Genomic DNA, 15992 nt, shown 5'->3' on the forward strand with positions numbered 1-15992 from the left:
AAAAAAAAAAAAAACCCAGTACTTTGGGGTGGCCAAGGTGGAAGGGTTGTTTGAGCCCAGGAGTTTGAGACCAGCCTGGGCAAAATTTTGCCAAGGTGGAAGGATCATTTGAGCCCAGGAATTTGAGAGCAGCTTGGGCAAAGTTTTGAGACACTGTCTCTACAATTTTTTTTTTTTTTTTGAGATGGAGTCTCGCTATGTCACCCAGGCTGGAGTGCAGTGGCGTGATCTCAGTTCACTGCGACCTCCGCCCTCCCGGGTTCAAGCAATTCACCTGGGTAGCTGGGACTACAGGCGCCCGCCACCACGCCCGGTTAATTTTTTGTATGTTTAGTAGAGACTGGGTTTCACCGTGTTGGCCAGGATGGTCTCGACCTCCTGACCTCGTGATCCGCTGGCCTTGGCCTCCCAAAGTGCTGGGATTACAGGCGTGAGCCACCATGCCCAGCCAAAAATTTTTTAAAAAATTAACAGGACATGGTGGCATTCACCTGTAGTCCCAGCTACTTGGGAGGTAGGAGAATGGCTTGAGCCTGAGTGTGAGGCTGTAGCTATGATCAGGCCACTGTACTCCCATCATGGATGACAGAATGAGACCTTGTATCTAAAAAAAATATTTTATAGGATAATTGGAAGGACAAATGAGATAAAACATGTCAAGTATTGAATTCATAAAGAAATTGGGATGCAAACGCAAATCATAATAAAAGAGAACAAGTTGGCTGGGCGCGGTGGCTCATGCCTGTAATCACAGCACATTGAGAGGCCAAGATGGGTGGATCACATGAGGTCGGGAGTTTGAGACCAGCCTGACCAACATGGAGAAACCCCATCTCTATTAAAAATACAAAATTAGCTGGGCGTGGTGGCACATGCCTGTAATCCCAGCTACTAGGGAGGCTGAGGCAGGAGAATCGCTTGAACCCAGGAGGCGGAGGTTGCCAGGAGCGATGATTGTGCCATTGCACTCCAGCCTGGGCAACAAGAGGGAAACTCCGTCTCAAAAAAAAAAAAAAAAAAAAAAAAAGGACAAGTTGGCATGTGCCTGTAGTCCCAGTTATTCGGGAGGCTGAGGCAGGAGGCTCGCTTGAGTCCAGGATTTCCAGATTGCAGTGTGCCATGATTGTGCCTATGAAGAGCCATTGCGCTCTAGCCCTCTGGCCTGGGTGACCTAGAAAGATCCAGTCTCTTAAAAAAAAAAAAGAAGAGGGCAGGCGCGGTGGCTCATGCATGTAATCCCAGCACTTTGGGAGGCCAAGACGGGCGGATCACGAGGTCAGGAGATCCAGACCATCTGGCTAACATGATGAAACCCTGTCCCTACTAAAAATGCAAAAAAAAATTAGCCGGGCGTGGTGACGGGCGCCTGTAGTCCCAGCTACTCGGGAGGCTGAGGCAGGAGAATGGCGTGAACCTGGGAGGCAGAGCTTGCAGTGAGCAGAGATCGTGCCACTGTACTCCAGCCTGGGCGACAGAGCTAGACTCCATCTCAAAAAAAAAGAAGAAAAAAGAGAACAAATACTTTATCAAACCATTTATGTTATACTGTAGGAAATGTATCCTACATACTTTATTTGTATGAAATGTCTATATCTGCATTAATTCTTACCTTCCAAAAGTGCTTAATAATGTTTTTCTGGTTTTAATTGCCTAGCACAAGTTGGCTTATTTTGGATTTGTCTAAACAGCATTTTTCCAAATGTCCTTGAGCTTTGTGCACTTTAGAACCTTGGTTTTAAGCTACAGTCCTGTTGATCATCAGTTATCGAGTTTTCATTCTTACTAATAACTTGAGTCAGATCTATGTACCCAGAGCATATAGTTCATAATTAATAATCAGCTCTTGGGCCGGGCGCGGTGGCGCAAGCCTGTAATCCCAGCACTTTGGGAGGCCGAAACGAGCAGATCACGAGGTCAGGAGATCGAGACCATCCTGGCTAACACAATGAAACCCTGTCTCTACTAAAAAATACAAAAAACTAGGCCGGGCGCGGTGGCTCAAGCCTGTAATCCCAGCACTTTGGGAGGCCGAGACGGGCGGATCACGAGGTCAGGAGATCGAGACCATCCTGGCTAACACGGTGAAACCCCGTCTCTACTAAAAAATACAAAAAACTAGCCGGGCGCGGTGGCGGGCGCCTGTAGTCCCAGCTACTCGGGAGGCTGAGGCAGGAGAATGGCGTGAACCCGGGAGGCGGAGCTTGCAGTGAGCTGAGATCCGGCCACTGCACTCCAGCCTGGGCGGCAGAGCGAGACTCCGTCTCAAAAAAAAAAAAAAAAAAAAAACTAGCCGGGTGTGGTGGCGGGCGCCTGTAGTCCCAGCTACTCGGGAGGCTGAGGCAGGAGAATGGCGTGAACCCGGGAGGCGGAGCTTGCAGTGAGCTGAGATCTGGCCACTGCACTCCAGCCCGGGCAAGAGAGCGAGACTCTGTCTCAAAAAAAAAAATAAAAATAAAAATAAATAAATAAAAAAAAAATCAGCTCTTGAATTTGTCTAATGCTTCCTTCCTCTCTAAGGACCAGGTTGATGGTGAACATCATCACTGGAAAGTCAGGAAAGGTTATAGTCCCTACTTTGCAGAGGAAGAAGGGCTACTCAGAAGCAGCTGACCTCCTTAGGCAAAGAGAAATGCCATCTAAAAGAATGTGTAGGTGACTGGCTCGGGCTTGAAAGAAATCTGAATATTTTCTTCAATAAAAAATTAAACAGTGGCCAGGTGTGGCAGCTCATGCCCATAATCCCAGCACTTTGGGAGGCCGAAGCGGACATATCACGAGGTCAGCACTTCGATACCAACCTGACCAACATGTGAAATCCTGTCTCTACTAAAAATACAAAAATTAGCTGGGCATGGTGGCGGACGCCTGTAATCCCAGCTACTCAGGAGGCTAAGGCAGGAGAATCGCTTGAACCTGGGAGGCGGAGGTTGTAGTGAGCCAAGATCGCGCCACTGCACTCCAGCCTGAGTCACAGAGCGAGATTCTGTCTCAAAAAAAAAAAAAAAAAAAAAAAAAAGGTACAAAGGTGACATTATGATACCCATTGTATAATAAAACTGTTCTTTTTTTTTTTTTTGAGAGGGAGTCTCACTCTGTCACCCAGGCTGGAGTGCAGCGGCATGATCTCAGCTCACTGCAACCACCACCTTCCAGGTTCAAGCGATTTTCTCGCCTCAGCCTCCCAACTAACTGGGATTATAGGTGCTTGCCACCACACCTGGCTAATTTTTGTATTTTTAGTAGAGACGGGGTTTCGCCATGTTGGCCAGGCTGGTCTCAAACTCCTGACTTCAGGTGATCTACCTGCCTCAGCCTCCCACAGTGCTGGGATTACAGGTGTGAGCCACCGCGCCCGGCCAATAAAACTGTTGAGATTTCAGGATGAAATTATATTGACTAAATTTTTTTCCAAGTGATTTAGGAGGTTACATAAACTGTGTCACCTGATTGAATAATTGAAGGCTAACTCTGCCCATTTCCTGAATTCTTTTTTTTTTTTTTTTTTTTTTTTTTTGAGACGGAGTCTCGCTCTGTCACCCAGGCTGGAGTGCAGTGGCCGGATCTCAGCTCACTGCAAGCTCCGCCTCCCGGGTTTACGCCATTCTCCTGCCTCAGCCTCCCGAGTAGCTGGGACTACAGGCGCCCGCCACCTCGCCCGGCTAGTTTTTTGTATTTCTTAATAGAGACGGGGTTTCACCGTGTTAGCCAGGATGGTCTCGATCTCCTGACCTCGTGATCCGCCCGTCTCGGCCTCCCAAAGTGCTGGGATTACAGGCTTGAGCCACCGCGCCCGGCCTCTTTTTTTCTTTGTTAGATGATCAAGTAGAAGTTTTCTGTGCCCTCTCCTGGCTTGATTCTGAAACTGCATAACATTCAGCCTCACTGGGTGGGTCTCTCAGATAAATTCATGCTCTCCCCTTCCTCTCTCCTGCCCATAGGAGGCTTCTTTTATTTTATTATTTTTTGAGATGGAGCCTCACTCTGTTGCCCAGGCTGGAATGCAGTGACACCATCTCGGCTCACTGCAACCTCCGCCTCCCTGGTTCAAGCCATTCTTATGCCTCAGCCTCCCGAGTAGCTGGGATTACAGGCGGGTACCACCACGCCCAGCTAATTTTGTTTTTAAGTAGAGACAGGTTTTGTCATGTTGACCAGGATGGTCTCAAACTCCTGGCCTCGAGATCTGCCTGCCTTGACCTCCCAAAGTGCTGGGATTACAGGTACGCACCACCACACTGGGCTAATTTTTGTATTTTTAGTAGAGATGGGGGTTTCACCATGTTGGCCAGACTGGTCTCAAACTCCTGACCTTAAGTGATCCACCCGCAAGTGTTGGAATTACAGGTGTGAGCCACTGCGCCCGGCTTTTTTTTTTTTTTTTTTTTTTTTTTTTGAGATGGAGTCTCACCCTGTCACCCAGCTAGAGTGCAGTGGCAAAATATTGGCTCACTGCAACCTCTGCCTCCTAGGTTCAAGCAGTTCTCCTGCCTCAGCCTCCCAAATAGCTGGGATTACAGGCATGCACCACCACACCCAGCTAATTTTTTGTATTTTTAGTGGAGATGGGGTTTCACCATGTTGGCCAAGCTGGTCTCAAACTCCTGACCTCAAAGGATCGGCTCAACTCGGCCTCTCAAAGTACTGGGATTACAGGCTTGAGCTACCGCACCCAGCTGATAAGTGTGTAACTTTATAGGCAAAGTGAATAGAACACTGGGGATTTTGACAAGCTTTAATGTCACAAAGAATCTTTTTTTTTTTTTTTTTGAGATGGAGTATCGATCTGTTGGCCAGGCTGGAGTGCGGTGGTGTGACCTTAGCTCCCTGCAACCTCCACCTCCCAGGTTCAAGCAATTCTCCTGCCTCAGCCTCTCGAGTAGCTGGGATTACAGGCGCCTACCACCATGCCCAGCTAATTTTTGTATTTTTGGTAGAGACAATGTTTCACCATGTTGGCCAGGCTGGTCTTGAGCTCCTGACCTCAAGTGATCCACCTGCCTCAGCCTCCCAAAGTGCTCAGATTACAGGCGTGAGCCACCGTGCCGGACCACAAAGATACTTTGCTTGGCCAAATTTTAGGACCCCACCTGGCTTTTTGGCTATACATTCCTACTTGCCATGCTGTCGTAAACCAAATAGTGTCTGAGACAGGTCTCAGACAAGTTTATTTTGCCGAGGTTGAGGATGTGTCTGGGAAAGACACAAGCTACAGTAGTATCTGTGGCCTGCGCTCTTTCCCAAGAGGATTTTGAGAACTTCAGTATTTAAATGGGAAAAAGCGGGCAGGAGAGGAAAGAGGAACAGTCAATTATTCATAAAATTATTCAGAAAATCCACATTTTACATTAAATAACCAAACACAGTAGAGGAAGAAGTCAAATACGCGTTTGTCTCAGGTTGGCAGGGGTGGGGGTCGGGGGTCGGAGGTCGGGGGAATGGTCCCCAGTTTTATCTTTGTTCCTTACTTGTGAAAATAAGCTGTTCATTTATATTGTCAGGATGAGGGAGGTCACCTGGGAGATATGTGGCCTCTGTCTTGCAGCTACCTTTCAGGAATGAAAAAAAAAAAAAGTGTAATTTTTTACATACTCAGTTCCCAAGCTTAACTTTTCCCTTTGGCATAGTGAGTCTGGGGTCCCGGGATTTTCTTTTCCTTTCATACTACATTGGGTTGAGAGCCCAGTCGCTCTCCTCAACTACAGGATTCCATTGCAGTGGTCACTATACCTATCTCAAGGGTCCTGAATAAAGTTTTCCTTACCGTGCTTTAACAAGGTTCATTAGATACTTTTTTCTTTTATCTTTTTTTTTTCTTTTTCTGTCAGGGTCTTGATTTGTTGTTCAGGCTGCAGTGCAGTGGTGCAATCACAGCGCACTGCAGTCTCCACCTCCTGGGGTCCAGCAATCCTCCTATGTCAGCCTCCTGAGTAGCTGGACTATAGGCATGTGCCGCTGTGCCTAGCTAATTTAAAAAAATTTTTTTTTTTTTTTTTTTTTTTAGAGACAGGGTCTCACTATGTTGCCCAGGCTAATTTTTTTCTTTTTCTTTTTCTTTTCTTTTCTTTCTTTTTTCTTCCTTCCTTTTTTTTTTTTTTTTTTTTTTGAGACAGAATCTCACCCTGTCACCCAGGCTGGAGTAGTGGCGCTACCTCAGCTCACTGCAACTTCCGCCTCCTGGATTCTAGCAATTCTCCTGCCTCAGCCTCCTGAGTAGCTGGGAGTAATTACAGGCACACGCCACCACACCTGGCTAATTTTTATATTTTTAGTAGAGGCAGAGTTTCTCCATGTTGGCCAGGCTGGTCTCCAACTCCTGACCTCAGGTAATCTGCCTGCCTCGGCCTCCCAAAGTGCTGGGATTACAGGCGTGAGCCACCGCGCCCAGCCAGCTAATTTTTTTCTTTAACAGATGAAAGTATTCTGAACATGCTAAACAATATGTTTTTATTTAGGACTAGGGGACAGAGAAGGTGAAGATGAGTGTTGAGGATATAGCAAGGTGAATGAGTGTCACAGAAAGCCCCCAGCCAGGCAGCCTGGGGAGGCTGGAGTTGCTGCAGGGTCATTTCTGAGCTTCCACAAGCATAGACAAGTCCAGTGTTGACTCCTTCTGCAGAGCCCTTGCCTCACCATTCAGCAGGCCAAATGGAATCAATCCATGCGGACGGCTGAAATGCACACGGTGTTTTCCCCACGCTCAGGCTGTCAGTTTTGTTGACTGAGATACTCATCACCCCAGAGCTGCTTTACACAGTTCTAGAAGATCTGTTCAATCATTCAGTCACTCAGAAAACATTTATTACTTGTGTTTTACAAGGTACTGCCCTTGGAGGACACCCAGAAGGTTGAAGCAGATACTGGAAGTTACAGTTTACTCAACGGGTACTTCCCAACCTTCTTCCTGTCATGGCATACATAGAAACTGATACAATTTGTATCTCTCACTGAAGTTAAATGGAGGGAGTTTGGATCCCTATCGGATTTGGTTAAAAAAATTGATATTTTCTACATATTATATAATTATGATTTGGAAAAAAATCAAATTATTAGGGAAAGCATTAAATATTGAGCTAATACAAAAATTAATACAAATAAATAATACATACAAAAATTAGCTGGGCATGGTGGTGCATGGTTGTAGTCCCAGCTACTGAGGGGGCTGAGGCAGGAGAATCACTTTAACTTGGGAGGCGGAGGTAGAAGTGAGCCAAGATGGCGCCGCTGACCTCCAGCCTGGGCGACCAAGAAAGACTGTCTCAAAAAAAAAAAAAAAAATAGAGATGGCATCTCATGTCTTGCTATGTTGACCAGGCTGGTCTTACACTCCTGGGCTCAAACAGGTCCTCCCTCCTTGGTCTCCCAAAGTGCTGGGATTATAGTCATGAGTCACTGCACCTGGCCAAGTTTTAGCTTTTCTGTGAAGGTAGTTGTTTAATATCAGGTTTTGTTTGTTTTGTTTTGTTTTTGAGATGAAGTCTCGCTCTGTCACCCAGGCTGCAGTGCAGTGGCGCGATATCAGCTCACTGCAACTTCTGCCTCCTGGGTTCAAGCAATTCTCCTGCTTCAGCCTCCCGAGTAGCTGGGATCACAGGTGTGAACCATGCACCTGGCTAAATTTTTTTTTTTTTTGAGACGGAGTTTCACTCTTGTTGCCCAGACTGGAGTGCAGTGGCACAATCTCGGCTCACCGCAACCTCCGCCTCTCAGGTTCAAGTGATTCTCCTGCCTCAGCCTCCCGAGTAGCTGGGATTACAGCTGCCTGCCACCACGCCTGGCTAATTTTTGTATTTTTAGTAGAGATGAGGTTTCACCATATTGGCCAGGCTAGTCTCTTGGCCAGGCTGGTGTCGAACTCTTGACCTTGTGGTCCGCCTGCCTTGGCCTCCCAAAGTGCTGGGATTACAGGCGTGAGCCACCACACCCAGCCCAGTCCGTATTTTTATTTATTTATTTAGAGACAGAGTGTCACTCTGTTGCCCAGGTTGGAGTGCAGTGGTGTGATCATGGCTCACTGCAGCATCTACCTACCTCCTGGGCTCAAGCAATCCTCCCACCTCAGCCCCCTGAGTCGCTAGGACAAGAGGCATGCACCACCATGCCCAGCTAACTTTTTTTTAGATTTTTTTATAGAGATAAGGTCTCACTATGTTGCCCAGGCTGGTCTCAAACTCCTGGTCTCAAGCAATCCTGCCATCTTGGCCTCCCAAAGTGCTAGGATTACAGGCATGAGCCACCACACCCAGCTAAACACATTTTTCTTTTATTGAGACAGGATTTCACTCTGTCACCCAACTGGAGTACAGTGGCACTATCTCGGCTCACTGCAACCTCTGCCTCCCAGGTTCAAGTGATTCTCGTGCCTTAGCCTCCTGAGTAGCTGGGATTACAGGCGCCTGCCACCATGCCCGGATAATTTTTGCATTTTTAGTAGAGATGGGGTTTTACCATGTTGGCCAGGCTGTTCTCGAACTCCTGACCTCAAGTGATCTGCCACCCTCGGCCTCCCAATGTGCTGGGATTACAGGTGTGAGCCACCACACCCAGGTGAAAACATTTGATAGATTCTAATTCTGTAGTTTGGGATGGGGTCCAGGAATCTGAATTTTAACAGACACTCCAGGAAACTGATACAAATGTTTCTCACAAACAATACTATGAAACCACTGACTGAAGCTAGCAGTTCTCAGATGTTTTCGCTTTTTTAAATCTCAAGACTCCTTTACACTATTACAATTATTGAGGCCAGGTGTGGTGGCTCATACCTGTAATACTAGCACTTTGGGAGGCCAAGGTGGGAGGATCCCTTGAGGAGTTCAAGACCAGCCTGGACAGCATAGTGAGATCCTCATAATTACAAAAAAAATTTTAAAAAACTATTAGCCACTTGAGGTGGCGTGAGCCTGTGGTCCCAGCTACTCAGGAGGCTGAGGTGGGAGGATCAATTGAGTCCTAGGGTTCAAGGCTGCAGTGAGCCACGATGGTGCCAGTGCACTCCAGCCTGGGAGACAGAGGCAGACCCTGTCTCTAAAAAAAGTTAAAAAGAATTATTGAGGATCTCAGAAAGCTTTTGTTATGTGGGATATATCTGCTGATATACACAGGATTATAAATTAAAACACGCACACACACAACAAAGAAAAAAAGGCTGGGTGCAGTGGTTCATTCTTGTAATCCCAGCACTTTGAGAAGCTGTGGTAGCAGTCTTGCTTGCATCCAGGAGTTTGAGACCAGCCTGGGAAACGTAGTGAGACCCACCACGTCTTTTTTTGGTTTGTGTTTTTGAGACAGGGTCTCACTTGGTCTCCCAGGCTGGAATGAAGTGCTGCCATCACAGCTCATTGCAGCTTTGCCTCCCTGGGCTCGTGATCCTCCCATCTCAGCCTTCTGAGTAGCTGGGACTACAGTTGTACACCACCATACCTGGGTAATATTTGTATTCTTTGTAGAGACAGGATTTCCCCATGTTGCCCAGGCTGGTCTCAAACTCCTGAACTCAAGCCATCTGCCTGCCTCGGTCTCCCAAAGTGCTAGGATTACGGGCATGAGCCACCGCACCCAGCGAGACCCTATTTCTACAAAAAATACAAAAATTAGCTGGGCATAGTGGCGTGCACCTGTAGTCCTAGCTACTCAGGAGGCTGAGGCAGAAGGATTGCTCAAGCCCAGGAGGTGGAGGCTGCAGTGAGCTATGACTGCACCACTGCACCACAGCCTTCATGACAGAGCGACACTTCTATCTCCCTTAAAAAAAAAAAAAAAAAAGGCCAGGCACAGTGGCTCATGCCTGTAATCCCAGCACTTTGGGAGGCTGAGGCGGGTGGATCACGAGGTCAGGAGATCGAGACTATCCTGGCCAACATGGTGAAACCCTGTCTTTACTAAAAATACAAAAAATTAGCCGGGCGTGGTGGCGGGCGCCTGTAGTCCCAGCTACTTGGGAGGCTGAGGCAGGAGAATGGCGTGAACCCGGGAGGCAGAGCTTGCAGTGAGCCGAGATCGCGCCACTGGACTCCAGCCTGGGTGACAGAGCGAGACTCCGTCTCAAAAAAAAAAAAAAAAAAGAGTTCAAGGTCTTTTGAGTGTGGGCTTCTACTGAATATTGGACATGTGGGGCTGAGGGCCGGGGTGGAGCATTCAAGGCAGACAGAAAAGCATGAACAAAGGAAAGGAGGCAAGAAAGTAGGACTGAGGCAGCTGACCATGGGCTGGAGGAACAAGCCTGTGGAGCTGCAGGAGCTGCAGAAGGGGGAACACAGTTAGGAAGGATTGGCTCCAGGAGGTATTACCGGGCAGGCATGTGTATGGTGATACTAGTGAGAGTGAGATCAGCTGGAAAGCTGGAGGTGGCAAGGCCTGGACCAGAGTAGCAGCAGAGGAAATGAGCAGAAGGCTTGGGTGCAGGAAACCATCAGGACTTCTTAAATTTGTGGGCATAGGGCAGGATCAAAGACAGGGAGGTGGAAAGTCGCTGGCTGAACTTGCAGCCCTCCCCAGGTGCTGTCAAACATCCAGGTGGGGGTTAGAAACTGGTCGCCTGGAGCTCATCGCTGGGATCTGGGCTTGTGGTTGACCTGCCTATGGGTGAAAATCATCACCTCCATATGAAAAAGGATTGCCAGCCGAGAAGGAGCCACCAAGGTGGAAGGAGACCAGGGGAGACCTAGTCAAGAGGCCGCCTGAGGAACATTTCAAGGAGAGGGTGCTCAGCAGTGGTGGACGATGGGGAGACCTCACTGGAGCGCCTGGCACATAGTAGACACTCAATAAATATGTGTGAGCTGAATGAAAGAAAAACCAGGAGTAAGAACATGATACATTCAGGACAAGCAACACGAAAGAAACAGCAGTTGAATTTGGGAGTCAAGAGAATAACAGACCCTTTAAGTGCCATAAGGGAGAAAAAAAAGGAAAAAAAAAAAAGATTAACTGAGAGATTGTTGTATTTGTTCCAGAAAAAGGCTGGGACCTGCTCCAAGGCCAACACTGAGCGCTGATTATTGACCATTAGGAAACTCTGCCCTGATCTGCAGGGTGGAGGCCGGAGTGGTGTGGGGTTTGTTGTGCGACCTTTGTGTAGAGGTTACAACTTAATGCAAACGGGAGCCTTTTCCATTCAATCTCAATAGCTAGAGATCAGAAAAATATAACATATATAATACCGCTAAATGGCTCACATAATTCCATTACAAATCACTTCTTTCTTTCCTCAGCGTTTTTCTTTCCCGTTAGAAATAGAGAGAATGTAGCAGGCTCTCTGATACTGTGACCTTCCCTACAGCTTGCCTTTAAGTCCTTTTTTAACAAGGTTATTTAAAAAGACTTTACTGGCCAGGCAGGATAGCTCATGCCTGTAGTCCCAACTACTCGGGAGGCTGAGGTGAGAGGATCCCCTGAGCCCAGCAGTTTGAGGCTGCAGTCACGGGACTCGCCACTGCACTCCGGCCTGAGCAGCAGAGCAAGACCCTGTCTCAAAATAACAAACTAGATAGCTAGCTAGCTAAGTAGCTAACTAACTAACTAACTAACTAACTTACTTTACTGCTTCTTGAGACTCCTATCCCTGGACATTTAAAAATACATTTTTTTTTTTAAAAATGCATTTCCTATTTTTCTGGCTTAGAGAAAGATCTTTTTCCTTCACATCTTTCTGGCTTTAAAAATATTACTCTGGGGTGGCTGCTGTAGCTCACACCTGTAATCCCAGCGCTTTGGGAGGCCGAGGTGGGAGCATCACTTGAGTCCAGAAGTTCGAGACTAGTCTGGGCAACATAGTGAGATCGTATCTATAAAAACAAACAAGGCCGGGTGCGGTGGCTCAGGCCTGTAATCCCAGCACTTTGGGATGCCGAGACGGTTGGATCATGAGGTCAGGAGATCGAGACCACCCTGGCTAACACGGTGAAACCCTGTCTCTACTAAAAATACAAAAAAATTAGCCGGGCATGGTGACAGGTGCCTGTAGTCCCAGCTACTCGGGAGGCTGAGGCAGGAGAATGGCATGAACCCGGGAGGTGGAGTTCTCAGTGAGCTGAGATGGCGCCACTGCACTCCAGCCTGGGTGACAGAGCGAGATTCCGTCTCAAACAAAACAAAACAAAACAAAACAAACAAACAAACAAACCCAAAATTACTCTGAATGGGAGAAGAGGTTGCTGAAGGCCACAGTGGGGAGCAGGGCGCAGACACCCCTGGCACAGTGCCGGCCAGTGGGCGCCCCCAGCCTGACTCTATTTACCAGAGGCCAGAGGCTGAAGTCCAGAGGGGTTGAGGGGAAAGCACGGCCGGTCCCTGGGCCCTTCCCCCGCCTTGATCCCAGGGCGCCCCTGACCTTTGAGCCGGCTCAGGCTCCGGCTCCGGCGCGTGCACATTCGCCTCGCCTTTCGGGACCAGCCAGATCGTGGCGGCCTCGCGGGCTGTCTGGTTGGTGAGGTCGGGGCCGCGCGCGGCAATGCTGCGGCTGCTGGCGTCCGGCTGCGCCCGGGGGCCGGGGCCCGGCGTGGGCGCGCGTCCTGTTGTAGGGCTCTGCCACCCCGGGCTCCGCCAGAGCCGCCAGGCTTCCGACGCGCCCCGGAACCAGCCCCCCAGCCCCGAGGTGGTGGCCCGGTCGGTGGGCGTCTGCTCCATGATGCGCCTGCCGGTGCAGACCTCCCCCGAGGGGCTGGACGCTGCCTTCATCGGGGTGCCCCTGGATACTGGGACCTCTAACCGGCCTGGGGCGAGGTAAGGCCTAAAGGGCGGGGGCCGGGGACACGTGGAGGGACTGTTTGATGGCTGTCGGGCATGGAAAGCACCGGGACAGGCGCCCCTGCTGGCCTCGGGTCGAGTTGGAAGCTGGTGGCCGGTTCCAAAATACCCCTTATGGTTTGAGATGGTTGAGTTCCCTGGACCCTCAACAAGCGACCCCCAGGGCTCAACATGGGCGTGGCCTCCCACATCTTAGTGTCATAATTGGTCAAGAAGGGATTTTGGCTTGCCCGGTGGCTCATGCCTGTAATCCCAGCACTTTGGGAGGCCGAGGCGGGCGGATCACGAGGTCAGGAGTTTGAGACCATCCTGGCCAACATGGTGAAACCCTGCCTCTACAAAGGTACAAAAAAAAAAAAAAAAAAAAAAAAAAAAAGCCGGGTGTGGTCGCGCAGGCCTGTAATCCCAGCTGCTCAGGAGGCTAAGGCAGGAGAATCGCTTGAACCGGGGAGGTGGAGGTTGCAGTGAGCTGAGATCGTGCCACTGCACTACAGCCTGGAGAACAGAGTGAGACTCCGTCTCAAAAAAGAAAAGAAAAAAAAAAAAAGAAAAAAAGAAAAATAAAAAGAAGGGATTCTGAAGCCTGAACTTTCTCTGTGTCCCTATCCTGGGGCCTTGCTGGGATGGCTGCTGTGGATTCCTCTCCTCTCCCCAGCTTACAGTGGCAGGTGACATTGCATTTGAGAGCAGAAACTGGCTGCCCCTTCCCCAAATCTCTAGATGTCACCTGACTCAAGAAATGCTCAAATGAAGGCAGTTTTCCTAGGATCAAGTCGGAGGAGGCAAAATTCATTTTCCTAATTATTGAACATCAGCAATTTCTGCTTCAGCTCAGCAACACTATATCTGACTGCCCTGATCTGAATTATGAAAGCCAGCACTTTAAATGTCTCCTAAGTGCAAGGTGCTTTGCATAGACTACCTCATTTAATTCTTACTACGGTGCAAGGTAAATATTTTACGGATTAGCAAACTGAGACTCAGGTAGATCATGAAATTGGCTAATGCCATTTAGTACACTTTGGTTTTGCACTCAGGGGACATTTGGCAATATCTGGAGGCATTTTTGGTTGTTACACCTTGGAGGAAGGGTGCTACTGGCACCTAGTGAGTACAGGCCAGGGATGCTGCTAAACATTCCATTATGCAGTACTGCAACATGGAATCATCTGGTCCCAAATTGCTGAGGCTGAGAAGCCCTGGCCTAAGCAGAGCCTGAAATCTCTGCAGATGGCTGATAGGACGATTCTTCCTTCGGCAGATTCGGACCTCGCCGCATCCGGGAAGAATCAGTGATGCTTCGGACAGTCAATCCTAGCACGGGGGCCCTCCCCTTCCAGTCCCTCATGGTTGCAGACCTAGGCGATGTGAATGTCAATCTTTACAACCTTCAGGACAGCTGCCGGCGAATTCAAGAGGCCTATGAGAAAATTGTAGCAGCTGGCTGTATTCCTCTGACCTTGGGTAATGTCAGTCTGCAAGAGCCAGAGTAGTTCCCTGCACTCAGGGTTTATTTATCAGGGGCTTGAGTACAGCTACTTCTCCCCTGCAAGCCACTGCATATGTGGAGACAGTAGGAAAGACAGCATTGTAATTCATTTATTTTAATCCCTGGGGAGAGAATATTTCACTTGTGCGTGCGTGTGTGTGTGTGTTTGTGTGTGACAGTGTCACTCTGTTACCCAGGCTGGAGTGTAGTGGTGCAATCTCAGCACATTGCAACCTCCACTTCCCGGGTTCAAGTGATTCTCCTGCCTCAGCCTCCCACGTAGCTGGGATTATAGGCACCCACCACCATGCCTGGCTAATTTTTGTATTTTTGATAGAGTCGGGGTTTTGCCATGTTGGCCAGGCTGGTCTTGAACTCCTGACCTCAAGCCATCCGCCCACCTTGGCCTCCCAAAGTGCTGGGATTACAGGTGTGAGCCACCGCGCCCGGCCAAGATGATGTTTCTAATGACTATTTGCAAGGAGAACTGCAAAGAGGGTGTTTTTGTCCTGCTCAGGATCTACATCAACCTATAGGGCAGCTTTCCCCTTATTCTCACCCCTGACCCACTCTCACTTTTTCTCTTGTTCACAAATACTTAAAATGACAGGGATCTTTTCCTAAATATCCAGATTCATTTTTGCCAAATTAGAGAGAGAGCCTAGCCTTCATGGCATAGTGGGAGGAGTGTAGTTTCCGGATGGCATGGTTTGAAGTCTCAGCTGCACTTCTCCCTAGCAATGTTGCTGTATGTCGTGCTTGATGCTTCACGCCCTCACCTGTAAGATGGGAACGATCACAATAACACCTACTTCACCGCATGGTGTGAGGGGCATATAATGAAAGTACACATGAAATGCCTACATGGCATATCTTTTTTTTTTTTTAGACAGAATTTTGCTCTTGTTGCCCAGGCTGGAGTGCAATGGCACAATCTCAGCTGACTGCAACCTCCGCCTCCCGGATTCAAGCAATTCTCCTGTCTCAGCCTCCTGAATAGCTGGGACTACAGGCACCCGCCACCATGGCCGGCTAATTTTTGTATTTTCAGTAGAGACGGGGTTTCATCATATTGGTCAGGCTAGTCTCGAATTCCTGACCTCAGGTGATCTACCCTCCTTGGCCTCCCAAAATGTTGGGATTACAGGCGTGAGCCACCACGCCCGACCTATGCATGGCATATCTTAAGCTTCAATAAATGTTAGCTATTATTATTATCAGAAAGAATACTTTCCTAGGTCTGTGCTGTCCAATAGGGTAGCCACTAGCCACATGTGGCTACTTAAATTCTGTTTTTTTTTTTTGAGACGGAGTTTTGCTCTTGTTGCCCAGCTTGGCTCACTGCAACCTCCACCTCCCGGGTTCAAGCAATTCTCCTGCCTCAGCCTCCTGAATAGCTGGGATTACAGGTGCGTGCCACCATGCCCAGCTAATTTTTTGTATTTTTAGTAGAAACAGGGTTTCACCATGTTGGCAAGGCTGGTCTCGAACTCCTGACCTCAGGTGATCCGCCCGCCTCAGCCTCCCCAAATGCTGGGATTACAGGCATGAGCCACCACGCCTGGCCTAAATTTAAATTAATTAAAATAAAATACTCAGTTTCTGAGTCATATTAGCTATATGTATGTCACATGTGTGTCACATGTGGAGAGTGGCTACCATATGGGCCAGTGCAGATAGAACATTCTCATCATGATAGACGTTTCTATTGAACAGAGCTATTTTAGGCATTTTCTTAGAATACGCTGCAAAGGCAATT

General features: G+C 48.5%; 1 protein-coding gene across 4 annotated transcripts in view; it reads left to right on the top strand.

Moving 5' to 3' along the window:
* The window catches only part of AGMAT (agmatinase (putative)), a 31109-nt gene that overhangs the window by 7037 nt on the left and 8080 nt on the right, over positions 1-15992 (top strand). Inside the window, exons 1-2 of one of the 4 annotated variants that reach the window (XM_005544722.5) lie at positions 12376-12720; positions 14006-14208. The exons of 1 other annotated variant lie outside the window; for it this stretch is intronic. In XM_005544722.5, the coding sequence (XP_005544779.1) occupies positions 12449-12720; positions 14006-14208 (475 nt within the window). In that variant the 5' untranslated portion in view covers positions 12376-12448. Of the gene's footprint in view, positions 1-12375; positions 12721-14005; positions 14209-15992 lie in introns of those variants that run through there. 2 more of the 4 variants (XM_074019501.1, XM_074019507.1) reach the window with 2 other exon arrangements.

Source organism: Macaca fascicularis, chromosome 1 (genome assembly GCF_037993035.2).
Source record: "Macaca fascicularis isolate 582-1 chromosome 1, T2T-MFA8v1.1".
NCBI classification, from domain to species: Eukaryota; Metazoa; Chordata; class Mammalia; order Primates; family Cercopithecidae; genus Macaca; species Macaca fascicularis.